This window comes from Alosa alosa, chromosome 14 (genome assembly GCF_017589495.1).
Source record: "Alosa alosa isolate M-15738 ecotype Scorff River chromosome 14, AALO_Geno_1.1, whole genome shotgun sequence".
In the NCBI taxonomy this organism is placed as follows: Eukaryota; Metazoa; Chordata; class Actinopteri; order Clupeiformes; family Clupeidae; genus Alosa; species Alosa alosa.
The window spans coordinates 28,262,110-28,274,241 of record NC_063202.1 but is presented as its reverse complement, the minus strand read 5'-3'; the positions used below and the strand labels follow the sequence as shown (position 1 = coordinate 28,274,241).

General features: G+C 42.8%; 1 protein-coding gene across 4 annotated transcripts in view; it reads right to left on the bottom strand.

Moving 5' to 3' along the window:
* Positions 1–5,797: 5,797 nt before the first annotated feature.
* The window catches only part of LOC125307696 (protein FAM227B-like), a 37,197-nt gene continuing 30,862 nt past the window's right edge, over positions 5,798–12,132 (bottom strand). For 2 of the 4 annotated variants that reach the window (XM_048263768.1, XM_048263771.1), the window contains 6 exons: positions 12,008–12,132; positions 11,112–11,269; positions 10,129–10,206; positions 9,963–10,037; positions 9,668–9,734; positions 5,798–9,395 (listed from right to left, as the gene is read on the bottom strand). In XM_048263768.1, the coding sequence (XP_048119725.1) occupies positions 9,264–9,395; positions 9,668–9,734; positions 9,963–10,037; positions 10,129–10,206; positions 11,112–11,269; positions 12,008–12,132 (635 nt within the window). In that variant the 3' untranslated portion in view covers positions 5,798–9,263. Of the gene's footprint in view, positions 9,396–9,667; positions 9,735–9,962; positions 10,038–10,128; positions 10,207–10,601; positions 10,653–11,111; positions 11,270–12,007 lie in introns of those variants that run through there. The other 2 variants (XM_048263770.1, XR_007195754.1) reach the window with 2 other exon arrangements.

The window sequence follows — 12,132 nt, the reverse complement described above, 5'->3', positions numbered from 1 at the left end:
AACTACAGATGTATCCACTGATGCTGCCATACCATTGCAGCACCACATGGGGGGTCGGGAGTGAGAACGAAAGTAACTAGACATTGTTGCGTGCAGAAGTTCAATTGCCATTGGTCAGTAATCACAAGCTGACAAAAGTTGGAGCTGATCCTGAAAAGGCCACAACCGAGTCCGAGATACCACAGCATACTGGTCACATCTGCGTCACCGGTGCACACAAATCGTGCTCAGGCCATTACAGTAATTATGTTTACTCCGGAGGTAGAGCCACTCGAGTTTTGTGTTCGTCTTGTACTGAGGTCCTAAAGATTTTTTCCATTCAGGACAGCCAATTACTAATTGAAACTTTCCACTGCCGGGATTCAGGAGAACTTTATGGACACTTACAGCCTGCACTCTTATCAGTGGAGTACTGGAACACTTACTGAACTAACCATCAAGTGGGATGTAGCTATATAATATCAATCCAAGGCCAAGAATAGATGCTGTTGCTATAAATACAGAACCTGTTGTTAAGTGTGGTTTGATTAGGATCATTGGCACATATTTGTCCCCCCTGTGCCAGGTCTAATGAAATATGTCCTGTTTTGGGGAGAAATGGATCTTGGCATCCTGCCTTGTAACCTCAATAAGGAAATGGCAAAAGCAAATCCATTGGCTGTAGATGCAGGTAAAACAAACAAGACCAAGTAAGAATTTGTCCAGTATTTGCAGGATGCTACCAACAAACCAAAATATTAAAATAACAATAACAGACATTCTGATTAAAACCAAGGCGCATTCCTTGACAAACAATGTGGTGTACATTTCTGCAGAGAGCTGTGTGGTCAACAACAGTCAAGGCATCACTTCAGCGGGAGTCCCAAACAATGGGCCAATCTCACCATAACTGTCTCCTTGAGTTTCTCCCCCTGTCTCTGACACTCCAATTCCCTTCAATTTGATGACAGTGTGCGTGCAGGCTTGTACCTTTTTTCAAAAACATGGGACTCGATCCAGCTGGGAAATATTTGCGAGGGCAAGATCTACATTACATGTAATAAAGCAAATATTATTACACAAATTACAAACTATTATTGATGCAGATCAAGCATATGGCACACATTTCACCCTAACAACAACAAACCTTTATTTGGCAGAAAACCAGCTGGTCTTTGTTACTGGAGTTTTTCAGACTTTTCAGATTTTTCTGTGAAGGTCAGCTCTTTAAACAAGGACCTTATGGCTTGGGCCATCAAGTCAAACACACACAGGCACTGAGACCAAACAAAGTTTTGAACACAGCCACCCCCCATTCTAACACACAGGCAAACTCAACACAGAGCACCTGTACTGGTAAGGCATGTGGCCGGGTCCTGACTTTGTGCCTGACTGTGTGCTTTCGTCTCAAGCAACAGCCTATTGAGCTTAGGCTCCTGTGCCTTTAGGGAGAATGTGCTCCTGTGCTCCACGGCCCTCAGGTGACCTCTGGCCATGTTTTCATGGTCCAGCAGCCAAGCAGCAATCTCATTTTTAGGGCTGACAAACTCAGATAAACTTGGATGTCCGCAGTACCTAATGTGCTGGCCTGAGTCATCCGGGAATACGAAAATGTCAAATGAATAATGCGTAGTGCTCAGAACAAAACAGTTCACCGAAGCAAATGCTATTGGCATTCAGCCTGATACTAGACCATCTGCTCAGAGTCTCGCCCAGTGGAATTCTAGATAAGCAAAGCTTTCTTCCCAAGCGAAGGCCTCTGTCCTTCCTGTGTGAAGAAGCAATCTTCCATGTAAGGGTCCGTCCAAGGGCCATGAAGAGCTCAAATATCTCTTCCTTCCCAGTAACAGCCAATAAATCAATCAATCTGCTTCTCTCTACTCTAGGACGCAACAGCTGTGAGTGCTGTCAAGGCATGCCTTCAATGGGCCTCTGTCACACGTAGCTCTGGAGCAGTACCTCTTCTTCACTCCTTTGGTGACATGAATGTCTGTGAGAAAGCTTGAACGTTAACACCGAAGCAGCCATTTGTCATTTGCAGTACAGCGACTGTGTGTGGTCACTGAGGTTACATAACGTAGATGCCACACTACACCAAAGAGTGAAGCAAGCTCTGGAAATCTGCAATCAGTTCATCATGTACCCCCGCAGATGGTATAGGCAATATCCAGAGCTTCCCCATTCAGTTCTTGGGCCCATATAAGTATGTTACTGTGTGTTCATAGTGTAGATGGGAATATGTGGCACTTACAGCCAGCTATTTGTACAGAATGCCCCTTCAAAGAACTTAGAATCATGACGATGAAGCCTTAACTACATAGATTTAAACTGATTTAAAGCAGCTATGCATTGTGCAGGCATCAGTGCTCTTTCAGACCACTGCCAGGAATCTGAACCTGAGATTTAGTATCTGTTCTGAGTGCATCCTGTCTGCAACAGTTCAACTCCAAGATCAAGTTAAAGAGGGATTTATTTGAGAAAGTGGCAATTTATTCAGGGCATATACACAAGTGACAGAACAAAACCAAAATTTTTCGGTGGTCTTGAGCACATCTCTGATGATTCACCCACAGTAATCCACCGTGTTTACCCTCTAATGTGAGCGGAAGTGGCACGGCTTCTGCCGTCTGTGTGGGCCGCCCAGGACACTGGGCTCTCGTGAGTGGCTGTGAGGCTCCCAGCGTTGACAAAGTAGACTGGGTGGGCAGATAGCATCAGGGCCCTGATTCTTGTGGTTATGATGACATCCAGATAATGCCCTACAAACATGTCCCCACCGCAGCAAGAGCTAGACAGCAGCACCGCTCCAAACACATGCGAGATTCAGCAAATTGCAAGTTAGCATGCGAGCCGTGAGCAGATGGGCTGCTTAATTAGTGTTGTGTACAGTATAATCGGAGTGTGCTGCATTTCCCATCACTGGCTCTGGTTAAAGCATTTTTACAAGACCTGGGAACCGAGGTCTGTCTTTGATTTACTCGCTCTGTTAAACGAGCGCAGACAGAAATATGAAAGATGCAGGTGGATGTATGCTGGGTTCATTTCACTTTCACCAGGCTCTCTCATATTGTGGCCAGCTTGCCGTTGGTGTCTGATGTCGCATGTCGTCACTTGTCAGAACTCGTTAGAATTCGGTGATGTTGAAGAGGGGTAGCAGCTGATTGAAATAGCTTTTTCATCTGAGGCCTCTTGGTTTCCAAGAATTCAAATTGTCCAAAACTAATTGAAGCCCTTAAACTGTCTTGGTATTGCATATTTAAAAGTGCAACAGCATGGGTTGCATTACATCAGGATATTAGCATGGTGAGTGAAGTTAAAGCAGTTGAAAACTGTCATTACAAATTATTAAATTTCATAATAATTGCGACTAGAAGGATGATTACTCAAAATGACCTAATTTAGCTGCCAAAAGTAATATTTCATCATAGGTATTGCTAAACCATCTCCCCAAAATGCTATAAAGACAATACATCCCTGCAGTCTCGTAACATCCTGTTCTTCTTGTTGAATGCACGCTACTTTGCATGTCAAGCATTATGCTTTTGGGGCACATCTGCCATACATCAATGATGGGTTGAGCTTCACAGACATTTCAGATTTCCCTGCTCATCACAACATTATTTTAACCCACCTTCTATTTGATTGGATGTCTGTATGCTATTTTGGAATTTTGGAGGACAAGCCAATCTATATCATCAAGGAATTTCTTGGAACGTTACATCAGATCATGCATCAAATTTAAAAACATATTTATATATATATATCAATAATATTCAAAATAAAATCATCTGCATAAAACATCTTAAACAGTAATTTTTTTTATCAATTTAAAAAAAGAATATTTATATACATACCAAAAATGATGTTATTCTGAACGGATTAATAAATGCAGTAAAAGAAGCAGCACAACAGATATAAAGAATTTTCTTTTAACAAAATCTACATCCTGTCCCTTTAAGAGTAAAGTTATTAAACTTGAATATAAGTATCAGCCTGGCCAAGAGAAAACATGATACTGTGGCTTAAATACCTTATCTTTTATAATCATTTTTTATGATAAAAATATATTTTTGCTGAAACTTGACATAGATGCATTTTTTATGTGCAGACACATAATGGTTCTCATGAGATATATAAGTCTTACTCCTAACGTGCTTGTAATTAGAAACAGATGATATTCTCAGCATATTTTTAGCATCCAGGAGAACTCCTTTAAAAGCAAAAGTACACGGTATCAAGTAAGTAAGTAATCTTTGTAACTTATGAAAAGAAATATGACCCCATAAGCCTGGATGTTTGTGACAGTATAGCCTGCAATTTATGCCCTCAAAAGGAGCAAGCATCCCCATCTCCCTGTAGCATGCCAGAGGTGGCGTGCCAAACTACTATGAAGGTATGCTGCCCTGTCTTCTCCAAATCTGCTGTAAATTACGTCATTCTGTAAGGATGCCCTTTTTCCCTGGAACCAAACATGTCCATGTGAATGACACGGAGGCTGTTTGTAATTCAAACGTTTAGGCGGAAGCCAGCCCCGCTGCAGGTCTGTTGGTCTCAGCTTGCCTCCCTTGCACGATATCTCGGGTCTCTCTCTCAGGTTTTTTCAAAGGACTCTTACTTAATGTCAGTCGTTGCCATGCAATACCCTATATACATGCTGCTCTTTTGACCATAAGCACACTGTAATGGTTTTCAGATTCTTCAAGGTGGCCTGAACCTGTGCCAGACTTGCAAATGGAAAGGCAAACAAAGGCCCAGCACCCTCTGGTCCTACTTAGTTCATATGTAAGCTGATTATATACAGGTTTTGAAAAAATTTTGTCACGCTTATTCATGCTACGCTCACATTATGTGGCTAGTGGTGTAATAGAGTGCTAGTTTGTTTTATAGCAGACACTCGGTGTGCTCTGCAGTCACTTACAGGAATATCAGTGATTAGTTATAAAGGGCACGAGCTCTCGGAGAGATTTGTTTCTTCAGTCATAAACGTGTGTGTCTATGGAGCATGCAGCACACACTCTTTCTATTAGCTGGGGTTATTTATCTAGCGAGATGGTTAGACATCCCTCATTATGCCTTGATTGTTCACTGGGGTGTTTTCTGAGATCTCACACGCACTGGTATATTCCAAGGTTGTTTGATACTTTGCGCCCCCGCAGCCCCCCACACCCCACCCATTCAATCTCTGCGCGTGAGAAAGTTCTAACCACACTATCATTTATTCCAGACCCCTGATATTGCAGAGCCGCAGTTGTTTCATAAAATGCTTTAATGTACTTCCTTACTCCAAGTCTCTTGGGAAAATTATAGATTATAGATTTGTATCAGTACACTCTTAAAACGAATGTGTTGAAAACAACACAACTTGCTTTGTTTTTTAACACATCTCTGTGTCCAGATAGGGACAATACATTTGTTTTAAGAGTGTAGTGGCCTATTTCTAAAGTGCATTCAATTTATTACTGAAGAATGGCAAAATGAAACAAAGATTTGAGTAGCAAATATCTGACCAATTCTGACCTAATGTAAGGGTATTGTTGCCATCTAAAAATAATAACATTTCAGTAATTCACAATTTATATTGAGACCAAATTAGACAAAAGATTATTTGCTTATCAATATTATATAATGTATGTTATGTTGTATGTTATTGACTGTTTTTGTCTTTAAACTAGACCTCATTTCCCTGATGACTATCTTAGCTCTGGCTTGGATGTGTCAGAACAGCCTGAGGAAAAGCCAGCATGAGTCCACAAGACTGCTCACACTCAGATAGTCAGCCAGCAATGGGAGAACTCCCCACCACACCACAGCTGCCTGTCGCGTGCCAAGACCAGGCCTGTGTGACCGAGCTCTAAAGAATGTTTAATGATATGGCCCTGAGTGGCTACCAAGGCACATCAAAGGGTCAACACCTTAAGGGACAATTCATAATAACCTCACCCAAACTCCCCCAAAAAGCCAAGACTCCAAGGCAACGAATCAGTGAACTTTGATCGACATCTAACACACATCCAAGGAGATAACAAACCATTTAGTGAACTTCAAAATGAGAGACTGAAAACACTGAACTACTGTGACCGTAAAGGGAAGGAACATGTTAATGACATTCGGTTCCCTGTGCCTAGTGATCTTTTAAGAACATGTGTGATAAATGGAGTGATTCTCATCTTAGGGACTTTTTGGGCGTAAGAGTATGCTCAATAACCTTCTTCAAAATACAAGATTTGTGTCCATTTGGCAACATTTGACACTTCTGAGAACTTCAAACAAACGTCTTCTGGTTCATTTATTTTTCGGCACGCCTTCATTTTCGATTTAATGTAAACACGTAGGCTGTGCAAAAATGATGCCAAGAGGTTCTGTTTCCTTCTCAACCCACATATTAAGGGCTTTAACATCTGAGGTGCGATGTACCTGTGGCTTGTAAACTGATTAGAGCTCAGAATACAAGCATTCCACACGTGCTGGCAGATGCTAATGATTTTTTGTGGACCTGGCAAATGAATGGCAAGTGCTGAGCAGCGCAGTGCCTGGTGAGTGTGAGTGTGAGTGTGAATGAGTGTGAGTGTGTGTGAACGCAAGTGTGCGTGCGTGTCTGTTTCAGCGCTCCCTCGGCTGGGGGCTCAGTCTGGGCCACTGAGGCATGACGTGAGGAGGGCAGCCCAGCACTGGAGCACTCTGAGGTGAACTGGCCAGTTAAGTCTCACTCTACCAAAGGGTGGTCTCTGAGTCAGTCCCAGTCTTGGCAGGACACAGCGGCTGAAATTGAAACCAGCCGTGTTTGGGGTTCATTCTTTGAGTTACTACTGTTCAATTGTGATTTACAAGACTGTGTGAGATATGGAAATCTCTCACGCAACTCCAGATATGGCCTGAGTGAAAGCACATTGAGCAATTGGCCCACTCGGGGAAGTGATCTGCAAGGCCATGCTATTCCAACATTTTCCTTCAACTGTTTACTAAAGGGTTTTTTTGTCCTCCACCTTGTCATCCTCTGTTAGGTATGCAATGTCTTGTTTAGTAAAGACGGCTCCACTGATAGAAGAGCTAACAGCACATGGCATTTCTTTAAGAAGCCATTATTAAAATCATACACAGGCTTCTGTAAGTTGAGCATATTAGAAACATTAGTTAATTATGCTAAGATAGGGCATATTATACAGGTGAACTCTAACACACGTATAGTCCTCTGGCTCTGGCCTGTTTTCCCCATCCCATTCCATCCAGGAGGTGTTAGTCCACCTCAGAGGAAGCAGAGCTCTAAGGCATAATTGATTACAAAAGCTGTTTCCTGGAGCCACACACCTCACGTGCGTGCATGTCCATGGGCTCCGTCTGACCTCAGATCACTCAACCTGCCTTTGCCCTGCCCTGCCCTGCCCTGGTCACCACCTGCTGCCCATATTTCTCCCTCACACGCTCAGAGCTGCTGCTCTGCTGGCTGGCCAGTCAGTGTTAATGAAACACTTTCACAGGTTTTGATGGTGACCGTGGCCAGACGTGGTCTGACCCCACGGCCCTCGGCCGCACTGCACCGTGCAGGAGACGGGGAGAGTGTGCGCCGGCACAGACGCTCTCACGCTCAGAGTGTGCTCAACTGGTTGGGGCGACAGGGGCTGGCATTGGTCATTGTGGAGAAGTATGACCCATAATCACAGACAGCTTTCACACAGACACACACACAGACACACACTTAGACCATCGGGGCCGAAACTACAGAGCAATTTAATCGGTGGTAAAACAAATGGCCACAAAAGAATCCCTTTTCATGTGTAGCAGACTAGAGCATGCTAACACATATATATATATATATATATATACACACGTTACCAATATATATATATATATATATGCATTTGTCAATTTTCTTCTTGTTACCATATAAACTAGAAAGCCTTTCATCTGTGTTGAATTAGAAGACTACAGCCAAGCAACACATCAACGGTAATGCGCTATATTCCAGGGCCTGGGTAAAATAAATTGAAATAAATCAATGAAGAGAACCAGAGCAGTTGGAATCAGGTGGTGGGCAAATTCAACAAACAGGTGGTGGGCATATTCGCTCCAACAACAGCTTCCGTTCGCTCAACCCCTGCAATTAAAAAACAATCCATCCCCATTTGTTGACCTAACGCAAGGCTATGACTGTGTTCCCCAGAGGCTCCAGAGGTCCAAACCCTGATTCACTATGAGATATCCTCTTTGTTTTAACCTTTCCAAACACTAAAACACTGTGCAAAGTATGATCTAATGTCATCAGTCATAGCTTTATATTTATAAGGACAATGTTGCTTAAGAGCTATGAGGGTTCAGATAAACATTCTAAAATGGCACAGCTTTTATTTGTTTATTGAGAATTTATAAGAAATTAAGTTTTTCAATCTTTGGCAAGGACTTGGCAAGGACATCGTACGTAGGATGTAAAACATGAAATCATCAGTATTTATGGTAGTATTTAACTAAATAATTCTATGCATTAATGCATGGAGATAATCAGCCTGTGGTATGGCTATTTTTGACTTGAAGCACATATTTAATTTACATTTGTAAAAACAATACAGATTTGTGTTTTCATTGCAACCTATATGAGCTAAATGATATTCAGCATGCCTATTCAAAGCTGTACGCCGAATATAAAAAAAAACTATGGGGTGCATGACCCCCATCAATTTAAGTTCATGGATATTACTGCACATTTACAGATTTACTATCAAGCACTTCACACACTTGCTCCTTATGTCAGAGAAAGACATAAAGGGGAGGGTCAGAGAGAGAGAGAGAAAGACAGACAGATAAAGAGAGAGAGAGAGGACACTACCAGCTATACTACAGTAGAAGGTAATCTAACTCCAGGAGAGGCCCCTCTTTTATGACTTCCCGTGGAACAGGATGTAGGGTTGTCATGCCAGTGTGTCGCCTCTGTCATAAAATGCTTACTTCCCTGATGCCTCTTTGACAGGTAACAGGCCAGTCTGTCCAGCCCATACCTCGCAGCACAACACTCATGCAACATAAACACAGCTAGCAAATACGCGTTAGCCACTGGCTTTTTGGCCTGTCGTTAAAAACAGCTACAGGAGTAAAACTAGTATTATTTCTCAAATTTGCTGTAAAACTAATGGACATGAACTAAATAGCATTTATTCTTAAAGCCTTAAAGAGCCTAGAGCCAAAAATGTGAAGGATTTCACAGACACTTGAAGGATTTTTGTTCCTGACACGCATATTTTTTAAACAAAAGACTTGGAAGCTGTGCTGTGTAAATGAATGTGAGAGCCGTGTGGTCAGGCCTGCTCCCCCGGCTGCTCGGGGGCTTTGGGGTTCTCCTCTGCGTTTCGGCTCTCGTCTGAGTCACCCTTCTGGCCAGCGCTGGGCTTCAGCCGATGTCTGTGGTTCGTACTGTCTGCAGCACAGTGCTGATCACAACAGCCAGATGCAAGAGAGAGAATGACAATGATATTTTAACGTGTTTGTTCATTTTTAAGTTAAGTTATGTGTTTCCATGGTTAAACATTTGTGCTCAACTGCCATTTGCATAGGTGGAAACAGTAGCATTGAATGAAACTGTTTGGTCGGAATGAGAACCTGGTCTGACTGCCATTACATAAATGACAAAGAACATGTTTGTCACATTTGCATAGCTGATGTCATATTTAGTGCAGAGCATTAACAATTGCCTAACACTCACCCATTTGTTCATGATGCCATCACTGTAGATTTTTATCTCTGCTCTGTTCATTAGCTGCTTCTGAAGCCTAACAAAATGGGGATTCAAGAGTATCCATTGAAGTCATACATCACTGTTCCACTCCTGCAATAAATATGTTGCATTCCTACAGCATACTAGACTATAATTCAAAGGAAAAGGCCACCCTTTTGAGTTTGTCAAACAGTTCATTCTGGCAGGCAGCACTTATTCCCTTCTGCTCGGTTCCTGTTACATTTGCCTTGAAGGTGGCAATGTTTCCCTGTATTTTGCATACCTATTTATTTCCACAAATTTGAGGTGCCTTCTCTTGTGTATCCCAGCAATTGCCTCATTGGTCTGCTTAGAAAACCTAAAAGGAAGCAGACAGGAGTGAACATCTCCCAGCACTGCAATGGATGACAGCGAGGATGGGTGAGAGAGAGCAGAGCAGAGGAACTCACTGGTTATAATTCCAGCGCCATTTGCTGATCTTGCCCTGCGTTTCACTGATCACTTCCTGGTACGTGGGTTTCTCTGGAGTGCTTTCAGTGGTCAAGGAATACTTAACCACAGCAGTTAGAAGACCACACGATTAGAAGACAGAGCAGGCTTCGAAACATGACTGACTCGACTGACTGAGTACCTCGGAAAGCAAAAGCCACACTGCGGAAGCTCCGTTATGAGCCAGAAAAAGCCCTCACTTGTGCCAGAATCATTAATTGCACCATTTAGTCCACAAGGGCCTGATATATAGGCCGTTTCATGTGCCTAATGTGCTTTGTGTAGCACAACCTCCAACAAATTATTGAGTTTCCCGCTGTTTGTAATCCATGTTACCCTTGAAGTGGTACTATATTGTGGAAAACTGCAACATGTCCCTGTATGTTTTATTAGCATGTTATTGAAAGACTCTACATATTAGCTGAATAACAACCTGTAAAACAGCTGCAGCAGGGGCCTCCTTGTAGGCGAGGGATACCATCATCTGGAAACATTTTGTGTCGAGAGAGAGAAAAAAAGACAGAGAGAGAGAGAGACGGACGACTGTCGCAATGATAACAACAAAAAGCTCCACTGGGAAGAAGCCTCCAGAGGAAGAATACTTAGCTTAACATCAGATAAACCCCCAACATCTGTGGAGGCAATTACACATTACAGGAAGGTTGCAACCAAGGGGACAAACTCCAATTCCAAAAGCCATTAGTCTTCCCTGTAAATTGTAATTTATGAGCCAATATAATCCTGATGAAATCAATGGAAAAGATCTCCACAAACATTACATCATTTCGCGAGAGGAATTATTCATGTTGCCTGTAACAAAGGAAATCCTTGATGGTAAATTCCTTCTGGAGGATAAATATGCCTCGTCTTCCCCCAACAGAGCCCCATGTTATTTGTAGATAAAAGTCCTCATCCGATGTGGGAAACAGATGGAGAAGGATATGGTACCGTGGCGATCTCTGTGCGCTTGACCTTGCGTGAGCTGGAGCCGGCCGTGGAGGGGATGCCATGGAGCTGGAGGTAGCGGGCCACCAGTGGGCTCTGACCCCAGGGCTTGAAGTAGATATGGTCAAACTGAGGTCCCGGGCCAATGTAGTGTGACTAAAGGAGAGGCATATTAATATTTATTATTAATATTGTTATTAGTATTATTAGTACTAATAGTAATAATAATAATCATTACACAACACATTTGACATGATGAATCCTAAAACACAGCTGTGTTATGAAGACGCATATCAACAAAGATGATAATCTATGATGCTAACTAACCAAAGACAATAAACTCAAATCCTTAATCTTTACTCAAATAGAGACAGATGTTAAAAATATGATCAGAAAAGCTAAAAGAGAAAAAGGTTTGGAGTCACTCAAACCGAAAATGATCTCTGATCAGCCGCCTGACAATCTTACACAGGAAACCAGAACTTCTTGTTTTGATTGTTTCATAATTTGTTTCCAAGTGCAGACCATAGTTACTCCACAAACTGAGGCGACAGTAATTTAAATTCAGAACGAGGGATGGAAACGCTTTAAGTGATTGCGGTAAACACACAGTGCAACCTCCCAGCTTCTAGGCTGGAGACGAGCACAATTACGGGGGAAGATAGGAGGCCATCCTCCCCGCATTACTGTATGGCATCCCCCACGACGACAATGCAAAAAAAAAATGTCTGGGTGGGAGGGGTGTCACAACATGAGCAATCAGAATTAAGTGTAGTCTTTCCATACACACATAGGTCAGACTAGTTTTGGCTGCATCATGCTATGCGTAAATCCCCAGATGCTGAGGTAGATGAGGGCAGTGGGGACGACACAAGGCTGCACTCAGCAGCTCACCTCTCGGTTCCTGCCATGGCTGCCCACCTCAGCGCAGCTTCTCCTGCTGATGGTGGGGGTGTGGGCCTGCACCACGCCGGACCTCATGGCACTGGCAATGCGCTCGGTCAGGTCGGCCTGGAAGT